Source organism: Pan paniscus, chromosome 4, assembly GCF_029289425.2.
Source record: "Pan paniscus chromosome 4, NHGRI_mPanPan1-v2.0_pri, whole genome shotgun sequence".
NCBI lineage: Eukaryota > Metazoa > Chordata > Mammalia > Primates > Hominidae > Pan > Pan paniscus.
Genome location: NC_073253.2, coordinates 137081380 through 137102604, shown reverse-complemented (window position 1 = coordinate 137102604; position 21225 = coordinate 137081380). Strand labels below are relative to the sequence as shown.

Genomic DNA, 21225 nt, shown 5'->3' with positions numbered 1-21225 from the left:
TCAATGAGGATGGAGGTTTCCTCAACCCCACCTGAGGATAGATTTGCACATTTAAGTCTGTCTGGAGATAGATGAGGCAGTGTGTAGATGAGTGTGTGTTTGTGCACCTGTCTGAGGGCAGATTTGGTGGGTGTGTAAGAAGAGCACTGTGGGGTAGGTGACGCTGGAAGGAATGTGTCTATTTAGGGCTTGGTGGCTCATGCCTGTAATTCCAACACTCTGGGAGGCTGAGGCAGGCGGATTGCTTGAACTCAGGAGTTCAAGACCAGCCTGGGCAACATGGCTTAAACCCCATCTCTACAAAAAAATATAAAAAATTAGCCAGGCATGGTAGTGCATGCCTATAGTCCCAGATCCTTGGGAGTCTGAGGTGGGAGGATTGCCTGAGCCTGGGAAATTGAGGCTGCAGTGAGCCAAGATCACACCACTGCACTCCAGCCTGGGTGACAGGAGTGAGACCCTGTCTTGAAAAAAAAAAGGATAAGGCCGGGTGCGGTGGCTCATGCTTGTAATCCCAACACTTTGGGAGGTCAAGGTGGGTGGATCACCTGAGGTCAGGAGTTCAAGACCAGCCTGGTCAACCTGGTGAAACCCCATCTCTACTAAAAATCCAAAAATTAACCAGATATGGTGGTGGGCGCCTGTAATCCCAGCTACTCGGGAGGCTGAGGCAAAAGAATTGCTTGAACCCGGGAGGTGGAGGTTGCAGTAAGCCGAGATTGCGCCATTGCACTCCAGCCTGGGTGACAAGAGCAAGACTCCATCTCAAAACAAAGAAAAAGAAAAAGAAAAAAGATAGATTATGTGTGTGTGCGTGTGCGTGTGTACAGTAGGCCAGTAGGTCGATGGTGGGAGGGCATGTGTCTCTTCGAGGGTGTTTGTGCCTGTGAGTTCAGCGGTCAGGAAGGGGCGCATACTCCTGTCCTGAGGTGGGGTGTAGATGCCAGTGGGAGGCCGTGAAGCAGAGCTTTGCAGAGGCTGTATGTCTGACAATTGTCCTTCCCCGCTCCCTCCTACAGACCTTCGCCCTTTGCCTGATGTCGCCATGACAGGCACATGTACCCGGGAGTGCAGTGAGTTTGGCCACTCTGACACATGCTGGATGCCTGGCCAGTCATCTCCCAGCCGCCGGACCAAGAGCAGCGCCCTCAAACTCTCCACCTTCGTGCCTTACCAGGACCGAGGAGGGCAGGAGCCTGCGGGCGCCGGCAGCCCCAGCCCCCCGGAAGACCGGAACACCAAAACGGCCCCCGTGCGCCTCCTGCCCTCCTACAGTGCCTTCTCCCACAGTAGCCATGATTCCTGCAAGGACTCGGCCACCTTGGAGGAAATCCCCCTGACCCAGACCTCGGACTTCCCACCCGCAGCCACACCGGCATCTGCCCAGACGGCCAAGCGCGAGATCTACCTGTGAGCCCCCTACTGGCCGGCCGGCCCCCCTCCCCCAGCCGCCGGCCAGCTCCCAAATGGCCCATTCCAGGGCCTCACTCTCGACCCCTTCAGCGTGGACTTCCTGGCCAGGGCCCCAAGTGGGGGTATCACTGACCTCATGACCACGCTGGCCCTTCTCCCATGCAGGGTCCAGGTCCTCTCCCCTCATTTCCATCTCCCAGCCCCCAGGGGCCCCTTCCCCTTTATGGGGCTTCCCCCAGCTGATGCCCAAGAGGGCTCCTCTGCAATGACTGGGCTCCTTCCCTTGACTTCCAGGGAGCACCCCCTCGATTTGGGCAGATGGTGGAGTCAAGGGTGGGCAACGTACTTCTAACTCATTGTTTCCCTCATGGCCGACCAGGGCGGGGATAGCATGCCCAATTTTAGCCCTGAAGCAGGGCTGAACTGGGGAGCCCCTTTCCCTGGGAGCTCCCAGAGGAAACTCTTGACCACCAGTGGCTCCCTGAAGGGCTTTTGTTACCAAAGGTGGGGTAGGGACGGGGGTGGGAGTGGAGCGGAGGCCTTGTCTTCCCGTGCTGCTCCTGGACTGGCCCACCTGCCTGCCACATGCCCACGCCTAGTCCCATCTGGGCCCCCATTCCCTGCTGGTCATGCAGTGTCTGTATATAAGGACCTTGGAATGACGTCCCCATTTCTGCCTGATTTGCAACTTTTCTTGTTGATGTCGTGTTGTCTTGGGGGACCCCTCGGGGGGGGGACCTGCCCTGTGCCCCCTCCTCCCTGCCGCAGTGCCCCCCAACCCAGGCCTCTATTGTTCCATGTTGTAAATACCCCTGGGGCCATGGTGGGATGGGGGTGCAGGCCAGGGAAACAACAGGTGGGTGGGGGTGGGGACGGGGGTAACATTTGCCTATCAGCAGAGCTGGGCTTTTATTTAATTTTTCTTAAAAATACAAATCTCTATTTTTTTGGAACTGTTGCGCTGTGCCCTGGGGGGATCCCCGCTCAGGCTGGCCTCCCACATCCAGATGAGCATCACAGAGGGGCCCTGAGGCTGTGGGGGGCAGCTGGACAGGGGTGGGATGACTGTGCCTCTGGCCTGGTTGGGTGAGTTGGGAGCAGGAAGGTTTGCTCAGGGGGTGGCTGGGTGCTGCTCCCGATATAGGGGGCCTGCATCCTGCCCCCTCCCTGCCCTCTCAACCCCCAGCCCCTGCCATGACTGACCCGTCAGCCTGTAAAACCACCATTGCCTTGATCTCAGGGGGTGGGAGGGCTGCCTCAGGGCACCCTGGGCTCCAGGCCCCCTTCTTCCAGTTGGGCTTCCCTTTGTCAGGGTCAGGGGTCCCATGGGGGAGGGGGTAGGGAGGTTGGGGGGCAGAGAAGCCCAGTCAGCCATGATGAGGTGAAGTTCTCTTCTTCACCTCAGGGGGCCAGGGTGTAAGGGGCGTCCTGCAGAGCCCCCGTCTCCCACTGTGGCCATCTCAAAGCCTCAGCCCCTCTTCCTTCCAGAAACCCCCACTGCCTTGGCGCATACCTCTCCAGCTCCCTAGGGGCCCAGGCTGGGAGGCTGGAGACTCAGGGTATGGCCCTTGCTTGACTTAGTCTAAGCTTGGGGAGGTGGTCCAAGATTGCGAGGGGTGGGTACAGGCTGCGGGGTTGTCTGGTGCCTTTGGGAGCTGTGCTGCTGGGGTCTTGACTCTTGTACCCCAGAGACCCCACCCCCACCCCGGAAAAGCCAGGGGCCTGAAGAATCACCCTATTTATCTGCCCCTTACCCCCAACTTGGCTTGGGGTGACAGTGCTAGGAAGGAGAGCATTGTTAGGCTGGTAGCCCTGGCATACGAAGCCCTTCTACAGAGGGGAAGGGGTAGAATGGGATGGGGTGGCAGCAGCCAGGTCTAGGGGTTGGCCAAAGGCTCCTTTCCCTTGGGGAGGCCCAGGAAATGGGCTGGGGGCTTGTTAAAGAGACAGCCCCTTTCCCCTGCACAAATGGGGCAGGTGCAATAGTCTTGGAGTTGGTAGTATTGGGTGCCCAGCTGGTGGAACAGTGGCCTCAAGGATTGTCCTGGGTCCTGGAGGTCAGGATTCGGGCAAGAAGATTGTATGAGCCCCATTTGCTTGGTGGAGAAGGTGGTCCAGACAGGCGGTATTCCTGGGGTCAGTGGACTCCCACTGGAAGCCCCTAGTGGCCTGGGTACCTTGCCCTGGTCTTAGAGACCCCTGAGCACTGAGCAGAAGAGCAGAGGAGCATTTTGCACAATGGAGAAGCCAGAAGAAAGAGGGTGGCCCAGATGGCTGGGAGAGCTAAGAAGCCCTTCCCACAGGCAAAGACAGAGCCCCCAGCCCCCTGGTTGGGGCCAGGGCACTGAGTCTGTCACCAACTGGGCACTGGAGAGATGAAACCAAAGGTGGGCAGGGGTTGGCGACAGCACTGGGGACTATCCCTGTGGGTCCTAGGTCTGTGAAGCCCCTCCCCAATGCCTGTGTCGCGTACAGTTTTATGTACCAATAGGCGACATTTGGCCAGAGGAGAGCCCCCCTCAAACCCAGCCTGACCCAGTCTGTGTCTTCCTAGAGGGGACCTAGTCGGTCCCCATCCCCCTACTTCAGGGCATGTCTCTCCGTAGGGGGAGGGTATATGGGGACATATTTCTCTCCTAGGGTCCTTGAAGCATGTTTCACATTCCGGGGTGGGGGGAAGTTCTCTGGGCATCCCTCACCTCTGGGGGCTCTCTAGGCCCTATCTCTCCCCTTGGGAGTCTCCGGGGGACATGTGTTCCCGCTGAGGACCACGGGAGCATGTCTCCCCCATTACCCAGGCTCTCTGGGGAGCCTGTTTTCCTCCCAGGGTTCCTGGGAGTACTTAAGGCAAGTCAGTTTCGGGCCATCTCTCTTCCCAGGGAAGGGGGCTATCTCTGAAACACGTCTGGGAAGGGATGTTTCTGGCCCTACCCCCATCTCTCCTATGGGGGTTTCTCTGCCCTGCAGCACTTTAGGATGAGGCTGGGCATCTCTGAGTTGTCTTTTCTCCTAGGAGCCCTGGGATACCTCTCTCTCCCGAGGGTAGGGCCTCTGGAGCCATTTCTTCCGTGGGTCGGGGCTGTCTCCGGGTGTTGGGAGGGCTTGTGTTGGCCATGAGAAAGTCTCTTAAGGGGCGTCTCCACTGGGGACTTCTCTGGGAGGGGGGACTGTGTCTCGCCCATGGGGTTTCGGGCGGGTGTGTCTGCCCATGGGGAGGGGAGACTGTGTCTCCTCGGGTTATCTAGTGGGGAGGGGGGCCGTGTCTCTCTCGTGTGTAGGGGGGTGGGGGTCGGGGTGGGGGGTTTTGGGCGCGTCGGGTGCCCGCATTGGGGTCGTGTTTCTCTTGGTTCGTGCCACTTCCCACTGCCTCGCTCCTCCCGGGAAGGGCCCCCGCCCCGCCCCACCCCACCCCACCCCACCCCACCCCATCCCTGGCGCTGCGAGCACAATCCCGTTGATTTGTAATGATTTCTGTCTCTTTCTGTCTTTCTCTTTCTCTGACCCCCCCCACCCCCCACCCCCACCCCCACCCCCCACCCCCGCCGCGAGCATGCGCAGGCACCGCCCCTACCCCCTCCGGTTCGGTTCGTTTCCGGTTTGTTTGCTGAGCTGTCAATGAAAGACCCGTGTAATTATTCCCGAGCTTTACAATAAAAGTGTGAAAACCGGACCCCACTCAGCTTCTTCCGGGTCCTCGGGCCTGCGTCCCGTGGAGAGTGGGAGCTAAATCTGGAGACCTTGGAGAGGGCTGGGGGACGCGAGGGACAAGAGACTGAGACCCGCACTGGTATTAATCGGGGATGGGGTCGAGCTGACGCGTTCTGAGGATAGATTCCTAGTCCGTACACCTCAAAGTGACCCCTGCCGGATCCTCTGGGCCCGACCTGCTGTGGGCACCCCCTCCCCGCAAGAACTCAGGTGCAGGATGGGGTGGGAGGTGACCGCAGGAGAGGTTTTGTGCTGCGCTGCCTTCTTCCCCGGGCGCCCGCAGGACGTGCAGTCGTTCCCGGGTGTATCCATTCCCGCTCCCCACTCTTTGGCAACGAGTGTGAATTGCGGAACTGGATAGGATAAGGGGCGGGAGACATCTGTCTGTCTGCCGCGTTCTCCCACGCTCAGGAACGAGGGTTGGAAGTCGATTTAGGGGAAAGGAACCGAAAAGGTCTCAGCCTCGGTCTCCGACTGCGCTCCCCTCCCCCCTTCCGGGCTCGACCGGCCCCGGCCTCCTCCGTCCGGCTCCCGGGTAAACACCCGCTCCGGAGAGGTCGGAAAACAGAGACCGGATCAGCCGGTTCCTGGCCCCGCCTCCCGGGGCGCTGCTCCCTCCTCCGCCCCTCCCCACCCCCACACCCGCCCAGCGTCGCGCGCTTTTGCTCGACCCGCGCCCTAGCTCCCTAGGCCGGTACTGTGTGGGCCTCGCTCCGGACCCCGGGGTCGGTCCAGCCGCTGGGATTAGCCGACCGCTGGGACTAATCCCGGATGAGCCTCGTGTAAACCCGGATCGACAGCGGGGACGGCGGGGGTTGCTGGCACCCCTTCATCCGTTCCCAGACGCGGAGCATCACGGGGCATAGAGCCCACCCCGAGGCTCCTTGCTGCTTTCGGAGAGACCCGAGTTGGATCTGCAGTTGGGGGCGTGGCGGGGCAGGAGATGAAGAACGCAGGGCCGGGATCTGACGCGCCGAGAGCCTGGCGCGGGGTGACTGGGGTGTGGGGCGGAAAGGCAGAGATCTCTCGGGCAGTACTTGAATCTACCGGGTTAGGTCAGCTCCCTACTCAGTCTACAACCGAAGCCCCCTACCTATCCTCCAGTTACAGAATCACAGACCCTCCCCCTACCAGTGGCTGTGGCAACCCTTCCTAAACCTGAGGCCTCACCTCATTAGGAGAGGCGCTGAATCAGCGGGGGAGGGGCCCGCATTGTCTCCACCCCTGACTTGACCCCACAGTGAAGGGTGAGGAGTTCCTTCTGTTAAGGCCTAGCCCAGGAAAAGATGTCTGGAGTTAAGGAAGTTGGAGGAGATGTGGTGGCCGACTGGGTACCAGAATCCTGTCACTGGTTGATTAACTCATTCTACAAACATTTCCTGAGCCCCTCCCATGTGCCAGACCGGCACAGGGTACTGGACCCCAAGAATGACACACAGTCTCTGTGGGAAAGGCAGACAGGTAAACAATGACCACATCTTGTGTTCGGCCCTGCCTTGAGCCGGAAATTCTGGCAGGAGACCTAAAGGCGCTGTCCTCTCCAAAGTCTAGAGGCTTTCTGGAAGGGGTGGTGCCGGAGCTGAGTTTCAAACGGCAAATGAGGGATAGGCTACTGAGGAAGGGGTCAGCCTTGCAGGCTGAGGAGGAGTATGTGCCAGGGTCTGGAGGTGGAGGAGGAGGTGAGGTGGCTCAGGAGGGCAGGAGAAGTTGGAGAAGAAGGCAGGGGCCAGAACTAAGGACCTGCTGGTCAACTTAAAGTGCTTGGATTGAGGGGTTGGAGAGGAGCCATTTACAGATTTTAAGCCTGTAAAAGAAAAGGTCAGATTTACATTCTTCCAGATTCTGTGTTCCTCCCTTCTCTGCCCCAGGTTTCTCTGGGGATGCCTGGGTTGGGAGTGGAGATACACAGGCAGACAGGAAGAGGAACCAGGTGCAGTTTAGGCTGGTTAAGAATGGTCCCTGGCTGGTCGCAGTGGCTTACACCTGTAATCCCAGCACTTTGGGAGGCCGAGGTGGGCTGATCACGAGGTCAGGAGTTCGAAACCAGCCTGGCCAACATGGGGAAACCCCATCTCTACTAAAAATATCAAAATTAGCTGGGCACGGTGGTGCGCACCTGTAATCCCAGCTACTTGGGAGGCTGAGGCAGGAGAATCATTTGAACCCGGGAGGCAGAGGTTGCAGTGAGCCGAGATTGTGCCACTGCACTCCAGCCTGGACAGCAGTGCAAGACTCCATCTCGGAAAACAAACAAAAGAATGGTCCCCACTTTCCATCAAACTTGGAGTCAGAGAGACCTACGTTAGAAATTTGGCTGTACTTATTTCTAGTGGCATGACCTTGGGTAGGTGGCTGAGCCTCAGTTTCTTCCTCTGTAAGGTGGGGATAATAGTGCTTACCATCACCAAAGGTTATTGTGGGGCTTCAATGAGATAATTTGTCCACTTTTTTATTTATCACACGTCTAACACCCACTAAGTGGCAGGCACTGTCTCAGGTGCTAGCATTATGGTGCTGAATAAGACAGGCATGATGCCTACTCTCTCTCTCTGGGAACTTGCATTCTAGAGGAAAAGACAGACAATAAACAAATAAATGAGATAATTATAGATTGTGTTAAAGTGCTGTGAAGGAAACAAACAGTGGGACAAGAAGGAGGATAACTGGAGGTGGGGGAGGGGAAGGGGCTGCTTTACCCAGCCAGGGAAGCTTCCCTGAGGAAACCTGAAGGTGGGCCAGTGTACTCCAGCCTGGGCAACAAGGTGAGACCCTGTCTCAAAAAAGAGAAAAAAAAAAAATAACCCTGAAGTTTTAGAGCTTGGCGAAGAACATTCCAGATACAAGGAAACTGCAGGGAAATTGCCTTCAAAGGCCCTGAGGTGGGAGAAAAGAGCATAGCCACAGTACTCTAAGATGCTAAGATTCCTCGGGGCAGTTACCTGGGTTTCTTTTCTTCTAACCTTCTGGGCAAAGTGAGTAGAAATGGAGGGGAGTTGGCCGGGTGTGGTGGCTCACGCCTGTAATCTCAGCACTTTCGGAGGCTGAGGCGGGCAGTTCGAGACCAGCCTGATCAACATGGAAAAACCTTGTCTCTACTAAAAAAAAAAATACAGCAGGGTGCGGTGGCTCACGCCTGTAATCCCAGCACTTTGGGAGGCCGATGCGGGCGGATCACGAGGTCAGGAGATCAAGACCATCCTGGCTAACATGGTGAAACCCCGTCTCTATTAAAAATACAAAAAAATTAGCCAGGCTTGGTGACGGGCGCCTGTGGTCCCAGCTACTCGGGAGGCTGAGGCAGGAGAATGGCGTGAACCCGGAAGGCGGAGCTTGCAGTAAGCCGAGATTGCGCCACTGCACTCCAGCCTGGGTGACAGAGCGAGACTCCGAGCATGGTGGCGCATGCCAGTAATCCCAGCTACTCAGGAGGCTGAGGCAGGAGAATCGCTTGAACCTGGGAGGTGGAAGTTGCGGTGAGCCGAGATCACACCATTGCACTCCTGTCTGGGCAACAAGATTGAATCTCGGTCTCAAGAAAAAAGAAAAAAATGGAGGGGAGTTTCCATCCTGCTGGGCCAAACCCCTTCCCCTCCAACCCCATCCCCTGGAGTAATATTGGGGAGATGTGGGCTTCATCAGTCAGCCCATCTGTCCAGCTTAATCTTCCACCTCTTCTATAGCTGCCCCCAACCCCACTCCCAGTTTCAGGACAGGTCTCAGCCCGCTATTTTCCCAGTGGGTTCTGGGGTTCCTAGTCCTCTTGGGCAGGAGGGGCAGGTTAGGGCCCCTCCAGAATCTGCCATTACAGATCCTGGATGAAACAGAATTTAGTATCTGACCTGCAGGGGCCAAGGGGTGGATGTTTCCCAGATGAAGATGACCAAGGGGTTTAGGGGCTTAGGCCTTTTGGAGTTTCCCCCTTGGCCTGGGTCTCACTTCAAGGAGGCGGCCTGGATCCCTGTCTGATTCCCCCTCAAAGAATGCTTCCTGGAACATGGATACATTTCACACACAGCCGCCCGCCCCTGCTGCAGAGCGCACACAGCTCCTCACACACACACACCATCCAGCTGCACCGTGCGTCTCCATGGCAACCAGTAGGCCTGGTCCACGGATGTTAGAAATAAGTGCCAGAGGAAGAGGAGAGAGAGAGGGAGAGGGAGAAGGGAGAAAGAGAAATAAAGAGACTTAGAAAGATAACCTCCCAAGGAGAGCCCTACCCTTTCCTTACAACCCTGCCATGAAGACGTGAGTGGATTCGGGCCCTGAGGACGGAGGAGCTCAGGGTGGGGACTAAGCAGTAGATTAGGGGCTGTCTGGACACAGGTAATGGGGCACAGTGGGCAGTAAGGAGTGGGCAGAATCAAGGGAACTTTCTTGACAGTCTGTAGTCTTGGGATAGGAATACTTGGTCTAGGTGAAAAAGGCAGATGGGGGTGGGTGGGTAGGGGTGGAAGACTTGGGGAAGCTACTTTCTCTTCTTCCTGGCCTAATTGGCTGTTCGGGCCGAAACCACCTCTTAGTCACTTAGTCTAATCAGAATTGTTCCGGAGAAGACAGTGGGGGAGGGGAAGGAGAAGCAGGGGTGTGAAGGGGGAGGGTGGGTGGAGACAAAGCTGGGCGAAGGTGGGGGTGGGAGTTCCTTCTACCACCTGCCATCCATTCTATCGCCACCCAGTGGATGGGGTGGGCTGTGACTATACAGGCTGATGGGTCTCTCTAACAGCCTCCCAGCTGCCACTAGCACCCCCTCACGCCCACTTGCTTTTTACTCTGCCCCTTCTCGTCTGTCTCCATGTATCTCTGTCTCTAGCTCTAGCTCTCACTCTCACTCTCTCCTGGTCACCCTGTCTAGCTCCTCACCTTCCTTTCTCCCCTTCCTGGGAGTCTCCTGACCTCTGGCCACCAATATTTGTGTATGGAACAGATAAAGGATATAGGATTGCTAATCTAGGCCAATCCACTGGGGAGTGGAGGAGGAGCAGGGGGAGGGGATTATACTGAAAGGAGCCCTGTCTTTGGGGAGAAAGAGAGAGTAGGGTGGACGCTGGCCTGGCACGACTCCCCTCCACATCCCCACACAGGTCAGGGTGTGTGTGTGTGTGAGTTTGGTCTGGAGCTGGACGGGCTGACTGTCTCAGACAAGTTACTTAACCTCTCTGTGCATCACTTTTTCTAACTATGAGATGAGGATAATACATTCCAAAAATGCAGTGTGGATTTAAGGTGAGAATGCACGTAAGTTGCTTAGCATGGTATATTGTAAGGGCTCAATAAATGGCAGCTTTTATCATCACTCCAGACTCTTGTCCTTTCTCCGGGGTCCTTCTGGAGCCAGGACAGCTGCATCTTCCAATCCCCTCCTCCTGCCACTGCTTCTCCATTCTTGGGGGCCCAAATTGCCTCTCAGTTCCTGGACCCATCCCCCTTGCCTGGCTCCCAGGGCTACTCACTATGGTGTCCCCGTGTAGGGGATGAGGCTGGGATCCTGCCCTCTGCCCACAAGGTCTGGAGGGACACACTTCTTCAGTTTAGGGTCTGTTTTTCCCTTCTCTGCAGGCCTCAGAGGGGAGGAAAGGGGACAGCCATAAATGATGTAGGGGAAGCGTACTTGCTGAGGGGGACAATAAGGGATGAGCAGCATCCAGAAACCTAAATATTTCATGGGGCTGCAGCGCTGGGAAGGGCAAAGTCCCTGAGCTGTGTTTGTGCATATGCGCGTGACTCCATGTGGCTTGGAGCTGTTCCATATGCCCAATGCCCTCCTTACCCCCCAACCCTCAAAATGCTACACTCAGGAAAGCTGCTCTCGTGAACCCTTTCCTGGCCAAGATCCCTCCAAAACCTTCCCAGCACATGTATATTTCATTTCTTATAGCTGTAGTAGTTCCTACGGCTTTTAGGCTGTATGTTTACACAGTCATGTCTTTTTTTGCCCCTGTGTTCAATGTCCCCCCCTCCGTAGGGACAAAAAAAGGCATGACTCCCAAGGACTGGTACCCTTAACCCTCATTCCCTCTGCCTTTTCAGGAGACCCCAGTAGCTGGAAAAAGCTGGTGGGTTGGGAGCAGAGGCAGAGGTTGGGGTGGTAGGGAGGAGGTCGAGGTCTCCTGAATTTATGTCTCTGTCACGGTTGACTAAGGAGGAAGGTGTCCAGCAGAACAGGTGGGAATGAGGGGGACAGCATCCGAGTCTAGTGGCTTTCATGCCCCCTGCTTGCAGATGAGCTGGGGGACTGTCTCTGTCAAACCTCTGTCTTAGGGTAGTTCCTGTAGGGCTGCTGCCTATGACCCTTTCCTGACAACATATCTAAGTAAGGGAATAGAAGGTGTCCCTTTCAATCTTGGTCACAGGCCCCCCTTGTCCCTTTCCTTGACCGTATTCCAATCTATGATTATTTAATCTTTTTGAGCCTTCAATTTCTGCCTCTTCCCACTAGAATAAAAGTTTGCAGGAGGCCAGAACGTTGTTTAACTTACTTACCACCACCAAAAATATTTGTTGCATGAATGAGTGAATGGAAGGAATTCTGCTTAGAGATTCTGTAGCCAGAGCAAGATAAGGGAGGGAGAAGGAGGGCAGGCTCCAGATGAGTAGGGCTGTAGGTGAGAACTGTGGTGAAAAGAGGGAAAGAGGGTTAGATGGTGAAGAGAGTGGGTGGGATGGGTTGGGAGGGACAATGGGGAAGAGGAGAGACCTGGGATGGAAGTAGATGGAGCTAGAACCAGGAGGCATGGACTTTAGGGGGAGGGATTCAGGTCCCCAGAGGCACCAGAGGCAGGGGCTTTGGGTAGGAGGAGGGCAAACCTGGAATAGGGAGTCAAGGACAGAGTGTGTCCTTGGCAAGGGAAAGGGGAAACCTGAAATTCAGGTCCGGGGCCACAGTGAGTAGAGTGCAGGGACCCACCAAGAGCAGCTGAGTCATAAGGATTTCCCAGGGCCTGCTGGTACCACCAATGTCCCTACAACTCACTCTCATCCCCAGATCTCCTCCCCTTGCCCTTCTAAGCCCATAAACAGGAAATGCCCCAGGCTGGGCTGGCCAGGCCGCCCTTATAGAAAGAGCCAGGGATCCTCCTCTGGCTGGGAAAGAGGCAAAGCCACAGGGGCTCCTGACCCTTTGATTACCCATGCTCTACCCAGGGAGGCCCCTTCGGAAGCCTCCGTCTTCCCAAATCAAAGGTGATGGCAATATTAACTCATTAGCACTAAGCCCCTAGAGGAAACTGGATTTGAGGGGTAATCTTTTCACAGGGCCTCACCTTGTTCCTTGGCCCTCTCCTCAGCCCAGGGGCTTCCTGAGAAGGCAGGCAAGGGACAGGCGAGATAGCCTGGAGGCTGGGGGGTGGGGAGATTCCCCTGAGAAGCAGTGTCTCCCCGGAATTGGACAGAGTGGCTATGTGTGTGGGGGTGGGGGTGAGGGAGCAGAGGAGATTGGAGGTGTGCACCTGCAGTGGTTGTCATGGTAACCTGGCCCAAGAGGGTGGCCTCTCCCCCAAAGCCCTGTAAAGCTTGGAACACAAGAGTGGAGACACACACACACACACACACACACACACACACACACACACACGGTTTTGCAGAACTCTACTTCTGGGTTCTCTCTACTCCTCAGCTGCCCCTCTTCTCTCTACTTCTCTGGGTGAGGCTGACACGAGGGAGGGGGCCGTGGGAAGAGGATGTGTCAGGGTGCCAGTAAGGGGGAGGCCCTCCACAAGGTGGGTAGGGGGTGTGCTTCGCAAATGTGTGGTTTGGTGTGGGATTATGTGTGCAGCGTAGCTGGGTGGTGTCCCCGTATCCACAGAGGACATGTATATACCCAGGTGACCCAGCCCCAGTCCTGCAGTCAGACCACACAGGAGAGGGATTTGGGAGGGATGATTATTAACAAAGACAACAATAATCACAATTATCTTTAATTGAGAGTTTATTAAATTCCAGCTATGTGGTTGTGGTAAACATTTTACAGGCAGTGTCTCATTTGATTTTCAGCAATAGTACAAGGTAGGAACTATTAGCCCTGTTTACAGATGAGAAAACTGAGGTTCTAAGAGTTTAAGTAACTTGTTTCAGGTCAAGGAGCTGGAAACAGACAGGTCAAGACTCTGTAGGAGGGAAGGAGGCACAGGACAGGGATGCCAGCTGCTGAGGCCACTAGTCCTGTCCCCAGGCCCCAGGGGTCACTTATGCCCATGTGTCCCCATGCTTCCTGGCAGGACTGGTCTGGTGCCATGCCAAGAGGCAGAGCTTGGGAACTTCAGATCCTTGTGCCTGCCTGGACTGGGCCAGGCTGGTCTGGGGCAGCTGAGGGCACCTGTGAGAGTGCAGGGGTACACCAAGCAGCGGGCATCGTGATTGGCACGAGCCAGGGGAGCGGCTGGCAGCCTTGTTCCTGGTAAACACGAGGAGAGGTTACTTCACAAGGAAACAGTAATTAACTTTAATTAGCACCTTGCATCTCAGAATATTATTAACATCTCAATTTCTCTAATCAAGACAGCAGGAGAGGGGCGGCATCTGCTTTGCTGACTCCTTCCTGGCCATGCTCCCTGGCTTGGCTTGGGTTCCTGCCCGGCCCCCACCCCTTGGAAGGCTCCCAGGAGTACCTCCTCAGAGGCGAGTTGCCAAGGGGAGCCGGGGCTGAAGGGCAGAGAGCAGGTACGGGCCAGGGACACGCCAGCCAGCCCCAGCAGATGCAGGGCAGCAGGGCAGAGGCAGGGCTCTTTACCTGCCACCTTGTCTTTCCAAATAGACTCTAAGCACCGAGGACAGCAAGGCTTCTGTTCCCGATCCCATGAATACACATAATATAGCCTTGCTATTTTCCCTTCTTCTTTTTCTCCCTTACCCCTTTCCTCCCTCCCTTCTTTCCTTCCTTTGTTCCTTCTCTTCCCTCCTTCCCCCTTCCCTCCTCTCTCTCTCCCTTCTTCAAGCTAACCTCCTTTTCTTTTTCCCAGTCTCTCCCTCATGCTCCCTGTCCTCCCCACTGGAATTCTCCATTTTAACAAGCATTTATTAAGCAGACCTTACAGGACAGGGGCCCTGCTCCCACAACTGGGGATACAGTAATGGGCACAGGATAAATCCTGCCCTTGGGTAGTTTAGAATCCCACAGGGGAGATAAGGCTCGAGTATAAAGAACTCTCATCTGGGCTTCATACTGATAGGCATCATAATGGCTGGGCAGATAAGGGGCTGAGGGGTTGTAGGAGGGAGGGGGACATGGGAGGGACCAGGGCCGTAGTTGTGGGGCACCAAGGCACGCGGAGGGCAGCAGGATCCAGAGGCAGCGAGGGCACTTGGTGCTGTTCAGCCCTCTTTAGAAGGCCATCACAAGGGAAGTCCCTGAGGGTGCAGAAAGTGACTCTCTTCATTGTACCCACCCTCAATGGCTGTTAACCCTGCCACGTGTCTGATATTAATAACTGACTGTCCTCCTTGGTCTAATTACAGCGGCCTGCTGCTTGCACAATTTGTTATTTATTTGGCAGTGTCCTCGGGGCTATCTCCCTAGTCCATCCAATTTGTATTTACTGAGCACCTACTATGCCTGGAGGGCTGGGTCTGCCCTGGAGTAGGCTCCCAGTGCTGGAGCTCCTCTCTATAGAGACTGGAGGGATCAGGAGAGAGCTGCCTACAGGCCTGGGCATTTCAGGAAAAAAAAAAAAAAAAAAACCACAACACACACACACACACACACACACACACACACACACACACACACAGAAACCTGGCAGTGTCAGCAGGAGGTTCCCCATAGGGAAGAGTCTGGTTCCACATTGGCCTCATCAGCACCCCTGCCCTGCTGCTGTACTTGTGCCTACAGTGTCGCCTTTGGGCACCTCCCCCAACTCCATCTCTATTTTTATACCATTTAGAGGATAGCGTCAGAAGACTAAAGTCCAGCTATAAATCTTGTCCAACATTAACCCAGAGGGCAGGTTAAATGTTCAGCGGAGACCCCAATCTCAAACCCACCTAGCTGGGAGGGCACACACCATTTGATTTTATTATTTGCCTTGGTTCAGAAAACTGATCCCACATCAAGTTGCCAGGTGCAAAGTGGGACAGGTTGTATCTGACCGCCCAGCTAATGTGGGCCACAGAACAGGAATGGGCATTTGCTTTTCCTTTGCTGTCACTCTATTCCCCAGTTATGATTGACTTTCCTGGAGGCCTACAAGATTTTACTTATTTAATTCTCATAGTAAACCTTAAAAAGTGGGAATTATTATACCCGTCTTACAGTTGGGGAAACAAGACAAACAGATGAAGTCACATAGCTGGTAAGAAAGTGAAAGCATGGCGGGACAAGAACTGCTGGGATCACTTCCTCAGTTTTGATCTCTACACTTTATTGGGGGACCTCCGTCCTCCTGGAGCTTGAGCGCTGGGGAGGGGCGATGCTGGGCATGGTCCCTGCCCTTAAGGAAAATTACTTGCCAGTTAGAAACTGTAGCTCTTGGCCAGGTGTGGTGGCTCATGCCTGTCATCCCAGCACTTTGGAAGGCCGAGGCAGGTGGATCACCTGAGGTCAGGGGTTCGAGACCAGCCTGGCCAACATGGCGAAACCCCATCTCTACTAAAAATACAAAAATTAGCTAGGCGTGGTGGCAGGCACCTATAGTCCCAGCTACTCAGGAGGCTGAGGCAGGAGAATCACTTGAACCCGGGAGGCACAGGTTGCAGTGAGCCAAGATCACACCACTGCACTCCAGCCTGGGTGACAGAGAGAGACCCCATCTCAGAAAAAAAAAAAAAAAAAGAAAAGAAAAAAAGAAATTCTAGCTCTCCTTCTCCCTCTCCCTCTCCAGCTCCTCCCCACCTCCAGCCCCAGCTCCAGCTCCTCAGGGTTGGGGGCTGGGCCTCTATAATTGTAGAGTAATCCGCACAAGGCGGGGAAGAATCTGAAGTTTCCAAAGGCCTTTTTGATGTTGATGATTATGGTGATGACGAGGCTGCACGTCTCCTACCAAGACTGGGGCCTTTCATTTTTTCTCTCTCCATCGAGGTCTCTCTCTCTCTGCCCTGAGGACTGGTGTTGTCAGAGGACCAGCATTTGCTCCTCTTTTGGGGAGGAAGGCGAGGGACTTGGCCAAAGTGAAAGCTGGGGAGTCAGCCCCGCGTCACCTTCCTGGCGCTGGGCTCGGGGGAGCGCTGATGTGATCATTAGCATAACATTTGCATAAGGAACAATTGAGGAGATTGGAGTTGAGCCTCAGAGGAAACACCTGCAAAGAACAGTGAATGAAAGCTTCTCCTACCCCCCACCCTGAGATGTTTCCTACAAACCCCCCAGGATTGGGGAGGATGGCAGGAACCCAATGTGACTAAAGATGATGATGATTGGTTGTAATTCCCAGAGTGCCTACTAAGTGTCAGGCACTGAAGTGAATGTTCTGTTTCTCTTGATAAAATGTACCACCCTGGGTGGTACATTTTATAAGCCCCATTTTACAGAGGAGGAAGCTGAGGTTCAGCTTCCCACCCCAGTCATATAGACTATGTTTGTGGTATGGCTGCGCTTTGGAATCAGGTCGTGTGACTCAGTGCCTTCCACCTGTCACAGTGGGGCAGGGTGCTCTGGGCTCACCTTAGGGACCAAGATCCAGTCCAAAGACAGGCTCCAGCACACAGACACACATGCTCATGCACACATGCACAGCGGCTCTGCCTCTCCCCCACCCTGCTTCTGGAGGCAGGAGAGTTGGCTGACTTGGCCCATAACCAGGTTAGCCAAGATCCAATTAACTAGTTAGCGCAGGCAGAGCTGGGGGCAGGCAGGGCGCACAGGAGAGCAGGACGGATGGGTCGGGTAATGTGCAGAGACAGCCAGAGACAGTGGCTCCGCTCTAACCTGATAAGCAGCTCCCAGCATCAATGTGCCCCGCCTGGCAGGCTGAGCAGCCTCGATCTGGGGTGGCTGGTGGGGATGCTGGGTCAGCCTCTGATCCTCGTACCCCACCACACACACAGTCAATTCAAAGCCCCTCAGCCTCTGGCCTCCCCTGAGCAACCCTCACTCCTACTCTGTCTCCTTCCAGGGCTGGGAGGCAGGCAGCTTCTGGGAGATAAATTTTCATCCAAATCAGGCCAAAGTAGAAAGCTGGGAATATCTGTCATTGTGCAAGAAAGGTATGGGTGCAACAACCACCTCGAGGTGGGAAGGTGGGGGCAAAGCTGCTGGAGGAGTTAATGGGGGAGGTGAGGATAACAATAGCCACTATTTATGGAGTTTGCTGCGCCAGGCATGGTGCAAACCATTTATATTTACTATCAGGTACTATTAGAATCCCCATTTTGTAGATGAGGTAACTGAGGCTTAGAGCGGTTTAGAAACTTGCTCAAGATCATACATCTGTCAAGCTGCTGCCTCAGGCTCAAAAGTGCCACACTTCAGACCACCCCTGAAATTAGGTCTAGGACTACCAGTATTACCGATAACAATCCTACTTGCTTTTGTATATCACCTTAGAGTTTTCAAAGGCTTTTTGGATTTATGCTGACAACAGGCCCATAAGGTAGATGCTTTCTTTCTAATGTCCATTTGACAGATAAATGAAATTGAGGCTTGGAGAGGCAATGTGACTTGTCCCAAGCCTCACAAGTGGTAAGTAACAGTCAGAGCATGAACCCAAGGCTGGGTCTTTCTTTCTTTCTTTTTTTTTGAGATGGAGTTTCATTGTGTTGCCCAGGCTGGAGTGCAGTGCTGCGATCTCAGCTCACTGCAACCTCCGCCTCCCGGGTTTAAGCGATTCTCCTGCCTCAGCCTCCTGAGTAGCTGGGACTACAGGTGTGTGCCACCATGCCCAGCTAATTTTTATATTTTTAGTAGAGATGGGGTTTCACCATGTTGGCCAGGATTGTCTCGATCTCTTGACCTCGTGATCCACCCACCTCGGCCTCCCAAAGTGCTGGGATTACGGGCGTGAGCCACAGCGCCCAGCCTTGGGCCGGGTCTTTCTAACTTCTAGTCTAGTACTCTTGAGAAGACAATGGAAAAAGAAAAAAAAAAACCCATCCCAAAGTCAAGGTGGGTCATGTATCTATTTAGTTGCTTATCACAAGCTTATTGGAAGCCAACTGTGTGCAAGATACCATGCTGGGCATGGTCATTCAGGGGTGGAGAAAGCAAATGGCTTCTTGCCTTTATGGAGCAGATGGAGAGGAAAGCCCTGAAATTCGGTGTTTGGAGACTTGGGGCTGCCTTGGTCAGGGGATTCCAGGGAATGAAAAGCCAAAGAAAGATATCCTTTCTTTGCCTCTTACGGCACCAGACCATCTCTGGTTTGATTTCCTCGTGTTTTTCAGAAGCTGCACCTAAAGTCAAGAAAGTTAAGTAACTTCTCAAGGTCATACACAGAGACAGAAATGCAAACCAGCTCTCTTGGCTTTAAGGCTCCTTTCCTGTCAGCCTGGAGCTCCCTATTAATGGCAGGATGGGGACTTCCTAACTCTACAAGCTCTAAGTTCTGTCTGATGTCTTCTCACTACCCAATAGTGAATGAAGAGATGCTGTGCCACCCATGCCCAGGTGAAGGGTCTCCATTTTCCTCAGTCTGTGCTCTGGTAGGAGAATCCGCTGAATTTTGCTGCTTTGAGTAATCTGGAGCTTTGGGGTCAGGAGCTGGGAGGTGCACGTTGAACACGGCAGAACAAGAGCAAGGCCTACACCTGTGTGGGACGTAGCACTTGGGCCATTCTGCAAGAATGTATGTGCACATCTGTGTTGCTGTTTCTCTGATACCAGCACTAGAAGGGTTAAGACGTCCTAGCCCAGGGGATGGAGAAGTTGTCTGCACAGGAAGCTTCTCTCCCAGTCCCAAAGGCCTGGGGGAGGGGGAAGGGGAGTGATTTTCTCATCTCTTTCCCAGGCTCCTCAGCCTCTCAGGGGACCCAGCTACATGCCGGAGAGGTGGCCCTTGACCCGTTCCCCTCCAGAGGCCCTCTCCAGCCCGAGAAAAGTCTGATCCCGCACAAGGTGCTGGAGCACTGGGAGAGTGGGACCCCTCCCAACTTCCTCACCTCGTTTTTTCCCACCATCTCAATTATTCCTTCCTTATTAGTGCCTACCCCACTCCTGTCCCATATGCATCATATTCAGACCCTGAACTTCTTCCCCCACCCCAGCTCTGGGCCCTCAGTTCTCTCTTCCAGCCCCCGCATTTGTAATCTTCTAAAAATAAAAGCCTGTGATTCAAGTAGGCAACTCCGGAAATATACAATCCAGCCCAGGCATCCGTTGGGTGGGGGACAAGGAAGGGCCCACATACAGAGAAATACCCAGACCCAGCTCACCCCCCAGGTAAACACAGGAACACAGTCTGTTCCTGAGGAGAAATAAGGCAGGGGGAGGAGAATACTGCCAGGTGGTGCTCTTGAACTAAGGTCCCTAGCAAAAGAGTCTGGGGTCTCCTCGTGGCCTCCTGTCTGTCACCATAAGCCATTGTTCCCTCCTACTTTCTCAGCAATGGCTCAGAGAAGTGGGGGCTGCTTCCCCAAGCCACCAGCCCTGACCATCTAGAGTCTGGACCAAAATCTTTGGAAATCCAGGCAGCTTTGGGTCCTTTCCCTTGGAGGGCGTCCTGGTCCCAGGGATGTGGAAGTGGGCCACTTCAGGCACAGCTGTTCAGAGGCATATATTCCCCATCCCCATTGCCTCCTTCCGCACCCTGGCCAGGCCTGAGGGCAAAGGGAATCCAGGAGCTATATCATCTAAGATTCCCCATGGGTTTCCACGGAAAGGGAGGCTCTCCAGTGGTCTGAAGGGACTCCAGCCCCGACCTGTGCCACATCCTCAGTGTGACAGAAAGACTAGGATCAAATCACCCTGGACTTTGGAGATAGTCATTCCCATACTGGGCCATATGGACTTCTGGCTGGAATTTATGTAACTGCTCAATCATAGTACATTTGGGGACCTCACAAATTATAGTAATAATTAATTAGAAGAACTATGGCTAACATTTTTCAAGCACTTACTATGCGCCAGACCTGGGCCAAATACTTCACATGCATCATTCTCACTTGGTCCTGTCAGGAACTTCCTTTTATCATCCCTAACTTCTGGGTAAGGAAACTGAGGCCTGGATCGCTCACAGAGCTGGCCCTAGGTCACACCAGTAAATGGCAAAGCTGAGACTTGAACTCAGGTCTGCTTGACTCCACAGCCTAACCTCTGTGCCAGGTTCCCCTTAACCTCTGTGCCTGTGCCACGGCATGACGATGTGGAACCCTGCTGAGAGACATCTGAAAAGCAACTGTGGTCTCAGGCTCAGGTGGGCACCACTCATGTCCTGGGGATAGAAGTCTACTGGGAAGCTGAGGTTTCTTTCTGTGCCACATGGAAGAGTCAGCGGGCATGACACATGGGGTCAGACGATCCCTGGCTCCTTCCACACCCCACTGCACAGCCTCAGGAAGGCAGCAGCGGCCAGCTGTAGGGTCTCTGGGAAGTTGCCCCGTCAGCCTCATCCCTAGCTCCTCATCCCCAGCTGACTGGCATCCTGACTGCCAGCCTACAGGCCTGATTGGCCCTTGCCAACCCCAGCCATGCAGCCTTCCAGACAGCAGAAGTCCTGTTTTCTTCCATTTCCTTCTCAGGGAGGAGGAAAGGAGTGCTGGGCAGGGCAGGCAGCCTGGACAGGGCCCCAACCACAGCATTGTCAAGGAGACAAAGAACTGACCAGAACCTGCCCCTCTTGTCAGCATCTTTGGGTCTCTTCCGAGCCTTTGTCAGCCCAGCACTTCTGCTGTTCCCCCACATCTGGCTTTTGCATCCTAGGGAAGAATCAGTTCTTCCTCTTAGGCCCACAGGAGCTGTCCAGCTCTTCCTATACATGAGCAATCCCACTCAAGAGCATATATTTTGAATTACAGCCTTTTTTGGTTTAGACAAAATTTATCACATGCAAATTAGGTGGTGTGCCTGGAGGATCCCACCATTAAAGTTTATGTATATATGTTGAGTGTAGTAGGGGTCACTCAAGGGACCCCTTAGACATGTTGCCCATGATAATACTAATGCTAACATTACCGGCTACCATTTATTATCAGCCACAAGCCTGACACTGTGCTAAGCCCTTTACATGCATTCTTTTTTTT

The 21225-nt window shown here is 54.3% G+C and overlaps 1 protein-coding gene across 4 annotated transcripts in view; it reads left to right on the top strand.

Moving 5' to 3' along the window:
- The window catches only part of PCDH1 (protocadherin 1), a 28442-nt gene extending 23354 nt beyond the window's left edge, over positions 1 to 5088 (top strand). For 3 of the 4 annotated variants that reach the window (XM_008954522.7, XM_034960674.3, XM_003829113.5), the window contains exon 5: positions 1020 to 5088. In XM_008954522.7, the coding sequence (XP_008952770.2) occupies positions 1020 to 1414 (395 nt within the window). In that variant the 3' untranslated portion in view covers positions 1415 to 5088. The remainder of the gene's footprint in view (positions 1 to 1019) is intronic. The other variant, XM_008954523.6, reaches the window with a different exon arrangement.
- Positions 5089 to 21225: the final 16137 nt, after the last annotated feature.